Genomic DNA, 17641 nt, shown 5'->3' on the forward strand with positions numbered 1-17641 from the left:
TGGGAATTTCTCTTAGATAAAATAGCTGTCCAAAATACTAAGCCACTGACTCTGATTTGAAGCACCTGTGCAAGATAAAGGAAAACCTAAAAACATGGCCTGTTGGGGGTAGTTGAGGACTGAGGTTGAGAACCACTGATATCGAGGATTGTGAACATCAATGTCACGATAATAGTTTACATCAACATCTTTGTCAGTTTACTTGGTTGATGATGATGAATATGGATATGTTGATGATTGTCAATAAGAACCTCATCATCAACATTTCCATCAACATCTTTGTTAATGTACTCAGGTTGACAATTGCGAAGATGGATATATATGGATGATTGTCAACATCAACGTCAAAATCTGTGTTTTCATCAACATCTTTGTCAACTTACTTAGTTTGATTATAAGGAATATGGATACATTGACAACTGTCAATATCAATGTCATCGTCAACATTTTTAGCAAACATATTTGTCAACGTACTCAGGTTTACAATGGCGAAAATGAATATACAGATGATTGTCGACGTCAAGATAATCATTTTCATCAACAACTTGATGTGCTACAAAGTTATAAAGTACACTGTAATCACTGAGGGAAAGAAGACTGATTACATCATCTCAATAACCTGGAATCACTTCTCAGCCCTGTGGCTAAGATCAAGTTAAATATCTGTTCTTATCAGTTTTCAGGAGGAATAAAGTTGGTTCAATTTCCAGTTGGGGGCACCAGTTAGTATTTTTTTGACGTAATAAGGTGGGTGCGATTGGAAGGGCTCTTTTCCTCCCGAATTAAATCGGACAAGGTTTGCCAAGCTTTTCCCCAGTTGAAGGCAGTGCTCTGCCTTAGTACTAATGCCTTCCTGGTAGGGATGGTGCTGCATTTGTTTGGCCATAAGTCGGGCTGAGAAAAGCCTGCAGTGCTTGCGTACCTGGAGTGGCAGTTAAGGGATATCAGAAACACACACAGAGGGAGAGCTCACTTTTATTTTATTATGGCACCTTGGTCACATCACCCATTGCACACTTTTTTCCACACCTGCCTCCTGGACTGGGTCTTTTGGCTGTGACCAGAGCAACTGTTATACCGGCCGGAAGGCCTGCCATTGTATTGCACATTGGCACCAAAGCACTTATCCTTTATTCTCTTCCACTTTTTGATGTTTCTGTATTTTCCTTTGCACTTTTTGCACAGCATGATGCACTTTAACTTACTCTTGATATGTAGGGTGTAGGTCCTTAGACTTGACCTGAAATTCTTGGGTGGGAAGGCACGTGACTTTTGGTCAGGTTCTCCCCCCGCGCATGGGGTCCCCACCTCAGGGGAGTTCCACCTACTACTTGATTGGAGTATGGGAGATCTGGGAGAATTTACTTCAACAGGTACCCTGAAGAATAGAATAAAAATGAGTGAATCTTAGGTGAAAGTTGGGTAAATCTTGGGTGAAAACATTGATAGAGAGACCTCTAAGAGTTTAATGAATTCACTCTATGGGTTTAACGGTCGCACCGGTTGCTCTCAGAGAGAAGGTCACCTCCTTTAAGAAACCATTACATTGATCATAGAATCTTCTCTTGCAGGAACAGGCTACATTCGATGACATCGCTGTCTACTTCTCCAAGGATGAGTGGGATTACCTAAATGATGAAGAGAAAGATCTATACAGAGAGGTGATGATTGAAAACTATCAGACCCTCCAGTCACTAGGTAAGACAGAATGAAACCTTTTTTCTTTTTTCGTCCTATGGTCCGGTTTTATTACAGGTCTTCATTTTGAAATCACATTGCTGGTAGGTATTTAGGACGTTAGTTCTAGACGTGACTGGAATATGTGTTTGTGGATCTCTTTCTTTGTAGCTGATCATTGTCTGACCTGTACCAACAATTCTATACAGATGAGCCAAGGGAGAGTAAAGAGGGAGAATGCTATGGACCAGGCAGCTGGTGTCTAATCAGAAGATTAAGCAATGGGCAGACTAGGCACCTCACCATCACAATTATCCATATGGCAGCAAGTATATGGAAATCCCTGCAAATCATGGCGTTCCAGTGAAGGGTGCTATTAATGCTACAACATACAAAAACATTTTAGACAATTGTGTGCTTTCAAGCTTGTGGCATCACTTTGAGGAAGGCTGTTTTCTGTTCCAGCACCACTGGACTCCTGTACACAAAGTCAGATCCATAAAGACATGGTTTAAAGCAGCCTTTCTCAACCAGGGTTCCTTCAGTGGTTGTTAGGGGTTCCTTGAGCAATATGCATCTTCTGCCTCCCAGATGTATAACCACTGGAAGCAATGATCTTTTTAGCTATCAGTAAGAAGGGATTCTTCCCAATGACCACAAGTGTAATTAACATTTTCCCCTTTGACCATCACACTAATGTACCTTGAGCTGTAGATATTGCAGTTAGTAGGAGGGTTTCCCTGAGTCTGGAAAGTTAAAGGGCCCCTCTATTTTAAAAAGGTTGAGAAAGGCTGCTGTAATTCAGTCTTATTTTAGTCAGGTTTTTGCATTCAAAAATAACAATTTAGACAGATAAAATAAATTACAGAGAGATCAGGAATCAGTTCTTCCAACATTGTTTTAAGAACACTGAAGGTGTTCTAAAAACATACAACTTGCAATTGGCAAGACATATTATACCAAAAGTTGGGCACCACCATCTCAGAGCTTCTAGTGGATACCGGAAAAGGTAGTGGCTTTGTCAGGTAAATTAGGTTTCTCCCTCCTCTGGAGTCAAAGTATTAGGTGTGACCAGTTGGCTGACAGATTCGCTAGTTGGCAAAGAGGTCGTAGTTAAACCACTATGGCTGGTGTCTCAAATCGGAATAGAGAACGGCGACAAAAGAAGTATTTAAGGGGGGGTAGTAGGAAAGAGGGGAAGGAGATGAAAAGGGACATGGAGGGGAGCATTGGGGGTGGCAGGTTGGGGAGGGGAAGTGGGCACTCCATCATGGCTTACTAGATGCTGTGGGAATATGGAAATGTCCTTCAAGATCGAATCCTGGAGTGCTGCGGAAAAACGGAACATAGACCAAGAGGTTCAAGCTCATTTAAACTGTACTTCCCTATAATTTTTCTGCAACAACAGATATTCCAGGTCCCTAATAGAGTCCAGTTCATTTGCTCATTCCACAAGGGGGGGGCTTGCTGGTCGTTTTCCAATGAAAAAGGCTGGATTAAAAGTTTAGTGTGGGACGAGCTCAAGTGGTCTGCACTGAGCCCTGACCTCAGCCTTACTGAACACCATTGGGATGAATTGGAATGCCATTCAGGACCTGACCTCACAAATTCCCTTTTGGCTGAATGGGCACCAATCCCCACAGACACACTCCAAAATCTTGTGAAGGCTGCTGTGGTCACAGAGACCCATTTAAGTCCATGGTTTTGGAATTGGATATCAAATTCATAAAAGCGAAGTGCTCAGGGGTCCACAAATCTTTGGCCATATGGTGTATATGAGGGAGCACTCTCTCTGCACTCAAGGCCTGTTGTACTTTAGCTGAAACATAAAGAGAACAATATGTTTTTCCAAGCTGGCCTGTAATGCAATTAGGTATAATAAAGGGTCTACCACAAAAGCTAAGATGCCTCCATCCCAAAAAACACTGACAAGTCAGAAAATGGTTGCCTCTGGGATTTTTTAGGGGGGCATATAAGTCATATACGATTAAAATATAAATGATTGACTTTTATATTTTATAAATATATCTATATATGCAAGAACATTGCTAAGACACTCCCAGACGTTACTTTACCACCATCACAGGAGCGAGCTCTCAAACCCCCTGTACATGTGTGTCTACTATCTCCTCTGTCACAGCATTGTTGAGCTCAGAGCTACTGCAACTGGGAAGACAGAGCGGACACAAGGGGGTTTGAATCGTCTGGGAGTGTCTTAGCAACGTCCTACCAACAAGGCAGGACAGGATGATGCCATCTCTGGGAGTTTTTTGGCCAGGATTCGGGAGGCACATAAATGATCTACACCTATAATGAGAGCATTGTTTAACTTTGGCCAAAGCTGCACAGTTTGCTTTTATCTACTGACACCCTTTAGTTGCATAGGCAGTTTTTGATAAAGGTGAACTAACCCTGTAAAGATTGTTAGTTATGAAAATACTGGAATCTGATTGGTAGACACTGGTCTCAGCAGAGTTGGTTTGAATGCTGTTACCGGCAACCCAAAACAGCAACCACGCTTGTGGGAACAATATTAATGTAAGCCACTAGCATGCTATGAGATATTCTTCACAGAAAAACAATATATATATATAGAGAGAGAGAGAGAGAGAGAGAGAGAGAGAGATTCAATACTGTGCTATTTATACACAATAAAGTGAAAAAAACAGAAATCTCAAAATTAAAGTCCTTATTAAAGTGTTCCCAAAGGAATTCAATCTTCTAAAATGAATAAAATTGCACTTGCAGATAAAAAAAATGGACAGCACTATATGTAAATCAACGTTCTAGTGAAAAACTCAGATCTACCGGCTCACTTCCGGTAAAGCATGATGATGTCACAACAGGCTTTGTCCTACACGTTTCATCACAAATTATGTCTTCTGGGCCATGCCTGAGATTTTACATTGCAGAGCTCCCTTCCCACCATCCTTTCACCCCTCATAGCCCCCTCTTACCCATTCAGCTGTTATTTGAAAGCCAAAATACCTTGCAAAACCTTTTAGTGCTGCGCTGTCTCTGTGCCTCACCGGTGTTGCTTTCAGGAGTGTGCACTGGTGGATCCAGTGCTGTATTCTGCGCCAGTGCTGAATGGTCACCTCTTCATGTCATTACACCACTGCAACCTTTTGAACATGAGCGGACTTAACTTCTGGACATCCAATAGGAAATGTCCTTGTCACTCGGGAACAAGGACCCTTCTGCTTGCAGAAAAGACTTGAAACCTGGGCTCTCACATGACCACAGCTTTTGGTGAGAATTTTGGACATTTGGATTAGGTTTTCTTTTAAACTAACTCAGCAATTAATTGGAGGAAAGGGGGTATGACTAAGGATAGTGAAAACTTGACACCATCGCTCTAAGAGTTCCTAAAGAAATTTAGTACACTACCTCTGATGTGATGACCACTGTGCAACACAGACTAGATGATCCAGGTGTTGTAGCCCTCTCAAGACTAATGCTGGCCATACATTATACACTATACACTATACGAAAAATCGGGTGAAATTTGGTCCTTTGGCTAGTTCATTTGTTTTTTGACCAGTTAAAGGGCACAGAATCGATAATCGTTGGGACGTTTTTGAGCCGAAAAAACGAAGGAAAAGTTTGGAAATTTTCTGCCGAACGAACGATAAATTGAAAGGTTAATGTGTTTCCCGTCCAAACTGTTTGCACTAGGTATATGTAAAAAAAGAACAAAAAATTGATTCATTTATGTCCACTGAATAATTTATCAGTCATTACATGATGGCACTATTGTTTGCTCTCACAGCCGAATGTTCGGTTCTCGAAAATGGGTTCGGACGATTTTCCGTATAGTGTATGGCCAGCATTAGCCAGGCCATAAATGGTGCGAAATTTGCACAATACCCCCATCAACACATACAGTTCTGACAGGGGAAACCCTCCTGCCGAGAGATTGTATTCTTCCAGCAGTGGAAATCCGTTCCCACCGGGAGAAGACAGTGATTATTGCTAGGGGCTATAGCAACTACTAACGATAATCACAAGTAAATCCGGCAGGCTGGTTGAACCCAAGTCAACTTGGTACATTCTGCTTGCCCATACATGATTTGAACCACATATGGCCAGCCTAAAAATTCCTATGGCTGAACAAACAACAAAGGGAGCAAATGCGCAAATTAGAGGATAAAAGATACAAGCTATATCCGCAAAACCAGTGTGAATCATAACATTTTATAAAACCCAGGAACCAGAAGCAAACCCATCTTAGAACTCCTCAGGTTCAAAAGGATAATAGTGCCAGCAAAGAGTCCAGCTTTAAATTATTTTATTCATTTATAGGACAGCAAGATTCTCTCTTTTATAGAACCATTCACATCATTCCCCACCCATGAGGAGTTTAATGTCCCTTCTTAAATCATGTACAGTTTAGGGGGGAAACCTACCAGTATATACCTGGGCAGGATACTAGAGCACTTTGAACCCAAACAAATATGGGGAGAACCTTCACATTTGCATATACATATCTCTCGGGGTACTTCAAGGCAGCAAAGCTGTACCTGAACCATTGTGTTGGGATTCAGCTGTATGAGTCTTTATCCAAAGATGCAATCAGTTAAATATGAGGAATACAGTGACAGCTTTTTTTGCTGTCAGAACTTTGGGGGAAAAAATTAAAACTTAAAAACTTAAAAATTAAAACTGGTCACACGCCCCATTACGCAGTTGATACAGTGCCAGTCAGTCTAAAATTATGATTTCTAACCAGCGTATTGTTGCTCACTGTGAAGTCCCTGGAATCGTATACAAAAGGAAAAGCACTGAGGGGATGAGCTGAAGAGAGAAGCCACAGTTCTTTTTTTTTCTGATCCCAGCTAGCCAATTATGGACTAGTCAAAAGAACATCTAAAGCAATCCAATGTATTCTTTGATATAGTTCTATTAGCAGCAAGAACAGTATTCTGAAGAAAGTAGTTCAAATCGGGAGGCACTGGGCCCCTCCAGTTGTACCTGTGGAATTATTACTGGGATGTGGGGCATGGGAGTAATTCCACCAGGAAGATTAGACAGGCCCAGTGCCTCCTGATTTAAATGGGTCTACCTGGTCTGGCCGTGGACTGGGAAGGCAGAGAATTTGCGTTGTCTGTGCCCCCTGGGAGTTGGTCGCCCCAGGGGTGCTTGTAGTATCACTTGGGCATGGGAAACTCCACAGCAAGGGATGAGCACATGGCCACGGCACTTAAGCTTTTTCTGAACTGAACCTCTTAGTGTTAGGGCCTTTTGGCTAAGTTTGGGGAAATTTTTGTTACCAGGCCTCAGGGCCTAGCGTATGCACTAGCACTTATTTATTTTTATGTAAGTTTTTTTTTTCACGTTTATCACTTGCACTTTTGTTTCCTTCCTCCCCTGAAGTGGGAGTCTCTCTTTGGAAGAGCCCCTCACCTAGTACTCGTTGATCGGCTTCGGCTGACCATGAAGAGATGGGTGTGCCAGGCTTTTTGGCTAGGTGGACCAAGTTCAGCCTTGCCCCTGACAGGAGCCTTGTGCCCCAGGGGTCAGGGTAAGGTTCAACTCCTTTGCGTGGGTGGACAAGAGACACACCCTTAAATGCACTTTTTGTGTGTGTTTTTCATATGCACTTTTTTTGTACACTTAGGTGTTTTGTTTTTAAGAACCATCGCGGATTGAAAAAAAAAAGTAGTATCAGGAAATCTAGAATGAAATCTGAGTTGTTAGGAACCTTGATGGTCTTAGAACAGTTCTGTAAGCACAGTAAGAGAAGAGTGCAAGTTTGCTTGCTTTGGCTTGATATTTCAAAGGTGCTAAAGTGGTAATAAAACGCACCTAGTCTTGAAACCTTTGATCAATGTTATAACTTATTTCAAAATTAAATGAAACAACGATGATTTCAGTTTCTGTTCATGGGGTAAGATTTTAGAGATGTTCAAGCACTCACTATCTGATAAACTTTTGAATCTATTTCTTGCATATTGTTAAGTTATTTCCTGAGACGATGATCATCCCACTTTGTAGATGAAGTAAATTATTTTCTGAATACTTTATTTTAGATTGGTGTCGCAGCTTGCAGACCAAATTCACACACCATATTCTTTGAAGGTGGTTATAGATGAAACGGTTGTCATTGGTACAGTATATTAAGTAAATGTTTTTAGATTAGATCTAGAGTGCTACTTGTGTTTACAAGCTCAGTTGTCAAAACCTAATAAAAACATGAAAAAAATACTTATCAAACTTTGTCTTCATTGGAGCCTTTAATCCGATTTTTACCTAGGTCTAGAAAGTCACAGGTGGCACCCTACAGTCTCTCAGAGACTTTATTCTTACTACTGAGTGTCAAACAGTTGTTGATAAAAGTGCAGAGTCATTCTTTGTTCATGTCTACACATGCTGCCCGCAGCTGCGTGGGCCACGTCACAGGTCCCAGGAGGTCCCAGGAGGCTGTGGCACCAGGAGCGCGGCCTGTATATACGCAGTGGCTACCCGGCTGTAAAGCTGCAAGGAGTCACAGCCGGCTTCCCACAGTTAGCAGAGTGGCGCCAGTGACCTGAAGTCTGGCAAAGAACCGGCCTGGATGAGGACAGCGCTGGATACCTGGACAAGTATAGTGGGGCAAAAAAGTATTTAGTCAGCCACCAATTGTGCAAGCTCTCCCACTTAAAAAGGTGAGAGAGGCCTGTAATTGTTATCATAGGTATACCTCAACTATGAGAGACAAAATGTGGAAATAAATCCAGACAATCACATTGTCTGATTATTGAAAGAATTTATTTGCAAATTATGGTGGAAAATAAGTATTTGGTCACCTACAAACAAGCAAGATTTCTGGCTCTCACAGACCTGTATCTTCTTCTTTAAGAGGCTCCTCTGTTTGAACTTGTTATCAGTATAAAAGACACCTGTCCACAACCTCAAACAGTCACACTCCAAACTCCACTAAGGTGAAGACCAAAGAGCTGTCGAAGGACACCAGAAACAAAATTGTAGACCTGCACCAGGCTGGGAAGACTGAATCTGCAATAGGCAAGCAGCTTGGTGTGAAGAAATCAACTGTGGGAGCAATAATTAGAAAATGGAAGACGTACAAGACCACTGATAATCTCCCTCGATCTGGGGCTCCATGCAAGATCTCACCCTGTGGGGTCAAAATAATCAAAGAACGGTGAGCAAAAATCCGAGAACCACACGGGGGAACCAAGTGAATGACCTGCAGAGAGCTGGGATCAACGTAACAAAGGCTACCATCAGTAACACACTACGCCGCCAGGGACTCAGATCCTGCAGTGCCAGACGTGTCCCCCTGCTTAAGCCAGTACATGTCCAGGCCCATCTGAGGTTTGCTAGAGAGCATTTGGATGATCCAGAAGAGGACTGGGAGAATGTCATATGGTCAGATGAAACCAAAGTAGAACTGTTTGGTAGAAACACAACTCGTGGTGTTTGGAGGAGAGAGAATGCTGAGTTGCAACCAAAGAACACCATACCTACTGTGAAGCATGGGGGTGGCAACATCATGCTTTGGGGCTGTTTCTCGGCAAAGGGAACAGGACAACTGAAAAGTAGTTTCAAGGATTCGTTACCTGGGTATAAATATGTCAAAAGATCCCAATCAGTACGTTGTAGATAATCTAGTTCCACTACTGGGTAAATTTGAGCGTAAAACTGACATCTGGAGTCGGCTGCCCCTATCCGTAGCAGGAAGAGGCAACTTAATCAAGATGGTTTGGTTGCCCCAACTGTTGTACCTGTTGCACAACTCGCCGGTGTGGGTGAATAAAAAGTGGTTTAAAAAAATAGACTCACTCTTTAGGGAACTGTTGTGGAGGAGAGGGAAGGCCAGGATTGGCCTGCAGAACCTACAGTTGCCAGTTAAAGAAGGAGGAATAACTCTCCCGCATCCGAGGTGTTACTTTTTGGCGGCACAGTTACAGCATATAGGGGGGGGGTTATGCTGATAGAGGTTTGTTAACTCTGGAAGCACCCCATAAAACCATAGTGGAGGCACTGGAGGCAGACTCATTACCGGGTAGCGGTCCCACAACTAAGTTAATAATAAGAGTTTGGAAAGCAACTAAGACATTAATGGGTTATGCCGGGTTTACAGAATTCGCTCCCCTCTGGCACAACAGAAACCTACAGGAGATTGTGGCTATGGGGGAATTCAAGGAATGGGTGAGGTGGGGTATAAATAGGCTGGCCCAACTGTACCGAGGGAACGTACTGAAAACCTTTGAGGACCTCCAAAAAGAATACAATATTCCAAAACAAACATTTTTTAGATATTTACAAATGAGAGCGGCCCTGGAGGCGCAATTTAGGGTAGGTCCCCTAGTTTGGACAGACGCTGTACTGCTTCAGAGAGTGATTAGGCCCGGGCAGATGAAGGGCTTCATCTCCAGAATATACACGCAATTACGCAAGGAAGCCATTGTTAGTCCAGAGCACCTTGGCTGCAGGGAGGGGTGGGAGAAGGATGTGGGAAAGTTAACTGATTCACAATGGAGGGAAGTTCTGGAGGTAGGGCAGGAGGTTTCAGTCTCACCTGCACAGAGACTCTCCCACCTAATGTTGCTATATAGAGCATACTATACCCCAAAAAAACTATTCCGTTTTGGTGTAAGACCCGATGCTAAGTGCCCCAGTTGTGGGGAGGAGGGTGATCTGATACATATGGTATGGAGGTGCCCTAAACTGGTACGGTACTGGCTGGGGGTTGTGGGCCATATCGGAGACAAGTGGGGGATTCTTTTAGAGGCAGATGTCAGACTCTGCATCCTTGGATATAGGGAATGGAGTTTGGAGGAGACAACGGTCAGGGTAGCGGTTTTAAGATGCTTATACCAAGCTCGGAAGCTTATTATGCAGAGATGGCAATCAGCCCTCCCCCCGGCAGTTGATGAGTGGGTTAAAACAATAAACGACGTAATATGGAAGGAGAGAGCCTTATATATCAGAAGAGGGAGCCTTAAAAAGTTTAAAAAGATGTGGAACCCCTGGTTAGTAAGTCTAGGATGTCAGGAATAAAGGGGAGGCCCTGGTTTGGGGAGGGACGGAAGTAAGGGGAAGATGGGAGGGTATGGGGGAAAACAACTACCTGCCGTCCTATGGTACCACACGAGGTTAGCTGTTGGATAGGATATGTAGGTGTAATATTGTATGGAGGGGAAAGGTTGAGGGTCACACGGTCTCTTCTTCAACAGTGTATGTATACTTGAATTTGTGGTTGTTTTTAACATGGTGTATGTAAAGTTAAGAGATGTTAATAAAGATTATTTAAGAGGGGAGAACTGTTTGGTAGAAACACAACTCATCGTGTTTGGAGGTGAGAGAATGTTGAGTTGCAACCAAAGAACACCATACCTTCTGTGAAGCATGGGGGTGGCAACATCATGCTTTGGGGCTGTTTCTCTGCAAAGGGAACAGGACGACTGATCCATGTACATGAAAGAATGAATGGGGCCATGTATCGTGAGATTTTGAGTGCAAACCTCCTCCCATCAGCAAGGGCATTGAAGATGAAACGTGGCTGGGTCTTTCAGCATGACAATGATCCCAAACACACCACCCGGGCAACGAAGGAGTGGCTTCGTAAGAAGCATTTTAAGGTCCTAGCGTGGCCTAGCCAGTCTCCAGATCTCAACCCCATAGAAAACCTTTAGAGGGAGTTGAAAGTCCGTGTTGCCCAACGACAGCCCTAAAACATCACTGCTCTAGAAGAGATCTGCATGGAGGAATGGGCCAACATACCAGCAACAGTGTGTGACAACCTTGTGAAGACCTACAGAAAACGTTTGACCTCTGTCATTGCCAACAAAGGATATATAACAAAGTATCGAGATGAACTTTTGATATTGACAAAATACTTATTTTCCACCATAATTTGCAAAAAAATTCTTTTAAAAATCAGACTGTGATTGTCTGGATTTGTTTCCAAATTTTGTCTCTCATAGTTACCTATGATGACAAATACAGGCCTCTCTCATCTTTTTAATTGGGAGAACTTGCACAATTGGTGGCTGAATAAATACTTTTTTGCCCCACTGTAATGGTCCTTTTTATTAAAAGTCAGCAGCTACAGCAGCCTTTCTCAACTTTTTCAAGAGGAACCATTAAAATAACTTTCCGGTTTCAGGTAAACCTTGTTAATAATTACTATATCTACAACTCATGATACATTAGTGTAATAATCAGTGGGAAGAGCTCCTTACACTCATGACCATTGGGAAGAATTGCCCCCTTCCTTACAGATAACTAAAAAGATCGATGGTGCCAGTGGAAACTTATCTGACATACAGAAATTTGTCATTGCTCAAGAAACCCCTAGCAACCTCTGAAGCAACCCAGGGGTTCAATGGAACCCTGGTTGAGAAACCCTGAGCTACAGTATTTGTAGCTGCTGACTATTAATTCTTTTTGGAGGGGAACTGAAGAACTGCTTTAAATATATTCTCCTTCTTTATCAATTCTAATTTGCAGACAGATGCGTATTAATCATCATCGTGTTAGGGCAAATGGCTAACCTTTTCTTCTTTGGCTTTCTCTGCATGTTTAGATTAGTGTCCTTAAAATGCACCTAATCATTACACTTCCAAACTCTTCTCCAACTCAGGTTCAAGGAAAAACATATTGGAATTGCTATTACCACCTTTTTTTTCAGGTTCAAGCTCTGGGCTGCCTATCTCCCCAGCCTTGCTTTATTATCAAATTAGCTAGTGACCTGGAACAAGAAATCAACCAGTAAAATCCTTTATACTTGTTCCCAGTTCTAGCTCATTTCTGGAGGACTGAAATTGTATAGCTCTGAAAGCTCCAACTTGCAAAATGCATTAAAAAGTGACAGACAGTAGCAAATATCTAATGTTGAACTCCAGGCAGATATAGAGAACTCAAATAATGCAGCTTTATATTAATTATGCTGGTCGTATTCACAGAGACAACAAATCCCTGTTGCATAAATGTGAATGAGATGGATAAAAGGTGGCTTCAGCTCCTGTTCTCCATCTGTAGAGAACTCCTCAGATGTGTTTCCCCCTCTTCGGTAGCTTGCCTCAATGGTAAAGCCTGAAAAGGGCGTCAGAGGAGTTCTCCACGGGTAGAGAACAGGAGCTGAAGCCATCTTTGACCCATCTCTAAAACTGCTCCTTTATATGTAAATCATCTATGTATTTAGCCGTTTGTCTGAAGGTCATCTTTAAATGGGAATACGGTGCTTACTCAGAATATTATTTTATTTCAATAAATTCATACCACCTACCTTCTTTTTTTCAGTTGTTCTTTGTGTGTCTAAGACTTTGAAGGTCTAATTTATTGTCTAAATTGTTCTATGTGAAAGAAGAACTCAAGACCAGATCAATACAAAATGTGTATAAAGTATGGGCTATTATACGTTTTCTGTAGTTCCATCCTGACAGCTGTCATAAGGAGAAGAAATAATATGCAATTTAGAAACATTTTATTTCCGGACACTATAGCGTTTGTTTGTAATTTTTGGCAGAACTCCCGGTCATTTCATTTCATAATATGCTTGTTATCAAACAGGTAGGCCTGTCATGGTTACATGGCACAGATCACAGATCAGAGCAGGGAGGGTTCATGCAGGCATGCAGTGAGCGTGGCTACTTAGTTGATATGTAGAAGTAGGAGAAAATAATATCCAGGTGGGAAAGTTAAAAAAATAAAACATTGGTTATGGGTAGTTACAGGGTATGGAACAACACAAAATTATTAAACAGAAATGTTGCTTTCGATAAACTGCAGCCATTTATTTAGGTATGCTTGGTTTCCTTGTTCAAATTTAGAGCTAGTCACGTTCCATTCAACAGATTTATCAACTAATTAGGTTGTGGCTAATTTTTAAAGAAGCTGAAGATTGGCAATCATTGGGGGATACTAGAGATAATCATGATTAACGTGTACACTAAGCAATTGATATGCAAAACTCCGGCTAAAAAGGTGGCACAGAAACATCTTATTCTCTAGTCATAAAAACAATACCTTCTTCAAACCTATGTACTATGTGCCACAAAACCTCTGCATCTCAGTAATATGCAGCACAGAACCTATCCAACCCCTTTAAAATGTGTTGCAGAACTCATTCACCCCAGTAAAAGGATCCCTCTAGCCTTATACAACCCCAGTAACATTTGGTCCAGAACCTATCCCACTGTCCACACATATTCCCCACTAGTAATGTGTGTCCCATAACCTATCCCACCCCAGATTTATATGCCCCAGGACCTTTACACCTCAAGTAATATGTGTCTCGAACCTATCCCACTACAGTAATATGTTTCCCAGAACCTATCCCTCCCCAGATATTTATGCCCTGGAACCTTTACCCTTCAAGTAATACGTGTCTCAAACCTATTCAACTGCAGTAATATAAGTATGTCCCAGAATCTATCCCACCCCAGATTTATATGCCCCAGAACCTTTACCCCTCAAGTAATATGTGCCTCAAACCTATATCACTACAGTAATATCTGTCCCAGAACCTATCCCACCCCAGGAAACATCAGTAACATATCCCAGAACCTATCCGAATCCAGTAATATGTTATTAATATTAACTGTACAATATTATTATTATTATACAGGATTTATATAGCACCAAAAGCTTGCGCAGCACATTATAAAATAAAGGAGGCCAGTAAAGTTACAATACCATTCAGGACAAGAGGGTAAAGAGGGCCCTGCTCATGATACAATCCAAAAGGGAAAGGCAAGTGATACAAAAGGTAATAATTGTGAGGGATGAGTTGATCGAAAAAAATTCCATTTGGTAGGTGGAGGAGGGATAGGTTTCATTGCAGAGATGAGTTTTCAGGGATTACCTAAAGGCAGACAGAGTAAGAAGATAGTTGTACATGATGAGTCTGGCATCAGCATTCAGTTCCTATCAGGAAAACTGCTCCTCTGATGGACCAAAAACGACGCAAGGGCAGCTATTGGCTACTGGCTATTGAATTTCCTTTTTCTAGTCCCGTCGTACGTTATCGCGTTCTAAACGATCAGACTTTGGTGTGATCGTGTGTAGGCAAGTCCGTTTCAGCGGAATTCCGTCGAAAAGACCATCAGAGTTCATTCCGACGGAAAGACTGGTCGTGTGTACGCGGCTTTAGGGGTCAAAAAGCTTGTTATTAGTAAGTTATCAGCTTGGATGGTGGTAAACTAGATGTTGTAGAAGTTTGGAAGTAAACGGGAGCAATGAGAAGGGTCTTAGGTTGTTCAGACTGGTGGGTTCCAGTGATGGCTTTTTATGTATGGTGGTTTAGCAACCTCCTCTGTAATTACAGGGTCATATGAGGAAGCAATTGAATGTGTTGGTAGACACAGTATGTTACTTGGGGGAAATAACTGGACAGTGGAGATCTAATTGCATCTACAGTATCTTGTTTTTAAAGTGATTGGCGATATCCTGGGCAATAAATGATTATGTGGGTGGTTGCAATGGCAGATGAAGTAGTGAGTTAAAGTTAGAAAATAGTTAACAAGAACTGGATGAGAGGGTGTTAGAGGTCTGTTGGCAGCATCCAGGAAGGATTTATATTATATTTTAGGAGGGCAGCTTTATACGGGGCGTAGTCTTGCAGGGACCTAGTTTAATGCCACACCTGTTCAAGAGCACAGCTATGTCAGAGTTCTGGTGTCACCTGTTTGCCAGGGTTGCTGTGGTCATTGCCTAATTTTGTGTGTAGTGAGAGGTGAGCAAGTGTGTCCAGGGATGAAGAGAGTGAGCTGTTGTAAACAGTAGTGGCCAGGACAGGAAAAGGGGGTGAAATTTTGTTGTAGAGGTAGTCAGTAGCTGAATAGAGCAGGTAAGGTAAAAGTAGCAAAGCGTTCTACAGGTAACTGTTTGCAGGTTGAAGAGATACGTAGTTGAAGATAGGGTGGAGATGGGCAAGATTTTGTTGTAGAGTTATTTAGAAGCAGAATAGAAAAGAGAAGGGTTGAAGTGGCAAAGGTTTCTACAGGTAACTGCTGGTTAAAATAATAGGGGGTTGAAGAGAGGGCAAACGGGAAACTAATAAGTGTGTGCTCATAGAGAGGAAAAGTAAGTTTTGCAGAGGTTGCAAGGAGAGCAGAGGTGAGATTATGCAAGGTCAAGGGTTCTTGCTATCAGAGCAAATAGCAGTGTGCGCCCACCGCCCATTGTGTTAGGACAAAAGGTGAGGTTAGGTTGAGAAGCCAAGAAGTAGCTGTGGTGGTAAAATTAATATGGATGTTAAAGTCACCAAATATGATAGTAGGTGTTTCAAAGAATAGAAAGTAGGGTAACCAGGCAGATAAGTAATCAAGGAAGCATGATACCAGTTCAGGAGGCCGATAAAGCACAGCGATTTTCAAATAAACTGGAGAAAAAAGATGAATACCTTGATCTTAAAAAGAGGAGAGGGAAAGAGATGGAGATGTAGGAAAAACTTGAAAACTGTTTTGTGGGGAGAAGGCACTCCACCTCCTTTTCATCTACTGGGTCTGAGTAAGTCATTCCAGTAGAGCCCATTATGGTAGAGAGCACCTGGAGACACAGAATAGGATTCCTGAACCAGATTTCACAAACAGCAGTTAGGTTGAAGGAGTTGGAGATGAAAAGGTCATGGGCAGAGGTAAGCTTACAGACCAGATATTCCAGAGGGCGATTTGTTCCACCACAGAAATTTGTGCCACAGAATCTTTCCCACCCGAGTATTATGTGTCCCAGAACCTATCCCATACCAGTTATATTTATTTATTTCAGGTACTAATATAGCGCTGTCAATTTACGCAGCACTTTACATATACATTGTACATTCACATCAGTCCCTACCCTCAAGGAGCTTACAACCTAAGGTCCCTAACACACATTCATATATATACTAGGGCCAATTTAGACAGGATCTGATTAACCTACCAGCATGTCTGTAGACTGTGGGAGAAAACCGGAGTACCCGAAGGAAACCCATGCAGGCACAGTTAGAACATGCAAACTCTTATATGAATATAAGTATAATGCCCCGTACACACGGTCGGACTTTGTTCGGACATTCCGACAACAAAATCCTAGGATTTTTTCCGACGGATGTTGGCTCAAACTTGTCTTGCATACACACGGTCACACAAAGTTGTCGGAAAATCCGATCATTCTGAATGCGGTGACGTAAAACACGTACGTCGGGACTATAAACGGGGCAGTGGCCAATAGCTTTCATCTCTTTATTTATTCTGAGCATGCGTGGCACTTTGTCCGCCGGATTTGTGTACACACGATCGGAATTTCTGACAACGGATTTTGTTGTCGGAAAATTTTATCTCCTGCTCTCAAACTTTGTGTGTCGGAAAATCCGATGGAAAATGTCCGATGGAGCCTACACACGGTCGGAATTTCCGACAACACACTCCGATCGGACATTTTCCATCGGAAAATCCGACTGTGTGTACGGGGGAATAAGAACTAGCTCTGCTATTAGATTCTCTTGAATGTTTTGTTCACAGCAGAATTATTCAGTGTAGTATGGTTACCATCAACTGCCAACCTTCAGCAGTTACAAGAGACAGAGAATCAAATGATAGAACTGGTCATGTGGGCATCAGCGTGCTTCTTAATAAAATGTCCTTTCTTACGTCCTTTTTTTTTCTGGTGCAATAAAATGGAATTAATTAATTATGTCCAGCCAAAAAATGTTTTTTGTCTAGTTTTGGATAGATTGGGGAAGGATTACAATTACTGTTGTTTTTTTTTAGAAAGACTTACTTTTACTTTCTGTCCCACTGACAACAGTTTTACTAGACCGGAAGTCAAGGAAATTCTACAACACATTCTACGACACAGACAAACTTAAAAATCTGATTGGGGTTCTAACAGAGCCTCAGATAGTGGCGAAAGCCTAAAGTATGTGGAATGGATAAGAGAGCCAAAGATATAATACGAGTGCAGTAAATATTTATTGCACACAACCGAGCGTCACAAAAAATCCATCCCATTTTAGAGGCTCAGTACTCCTTCT

General features: G+C 42.1%; 1 protein-coding gene across 3 annotated transcripts in view; it reads left to right on the top strand.

Moving 5' to 3' along the window:
- The window catches only part of LOC141106500 (uncharacterized), a 50909-nt gene that overhangs the window by 21651 nt on the left and 11617 nt on the right, over positions 1–17641 (top strand). For all 3 annotated transcript variants that reach the window (XM_073597310.1, XM_073597312.1, XM_073597313.1), the window contains exon 3: positions 1572–1698. In XM_073597310.1, coding sequence (XP_073453411.1) covers positions 1572–1698 — 127 coding nt within the window. The remainder of the gene's footprint in view (positions 1–1571; positions 1699–17641) is intronic.

The sequence above is a fragment of the Aquarana catesbeiana genome, linkage group LG08, assembly GCF_042186555.1.
Source record: "Aquarana catesbeiana isolate 2022-GZ linkage group LG08, ASM4218655v1, whole genome shotgun sequence".
Classification (NCBI taxonomy): domain Eukaryota; kingdom Metazoa; phylum Chordata; class Amphibia; order Anura; family Ranidae; genus Aquarana; species Aquarana catesbeiana.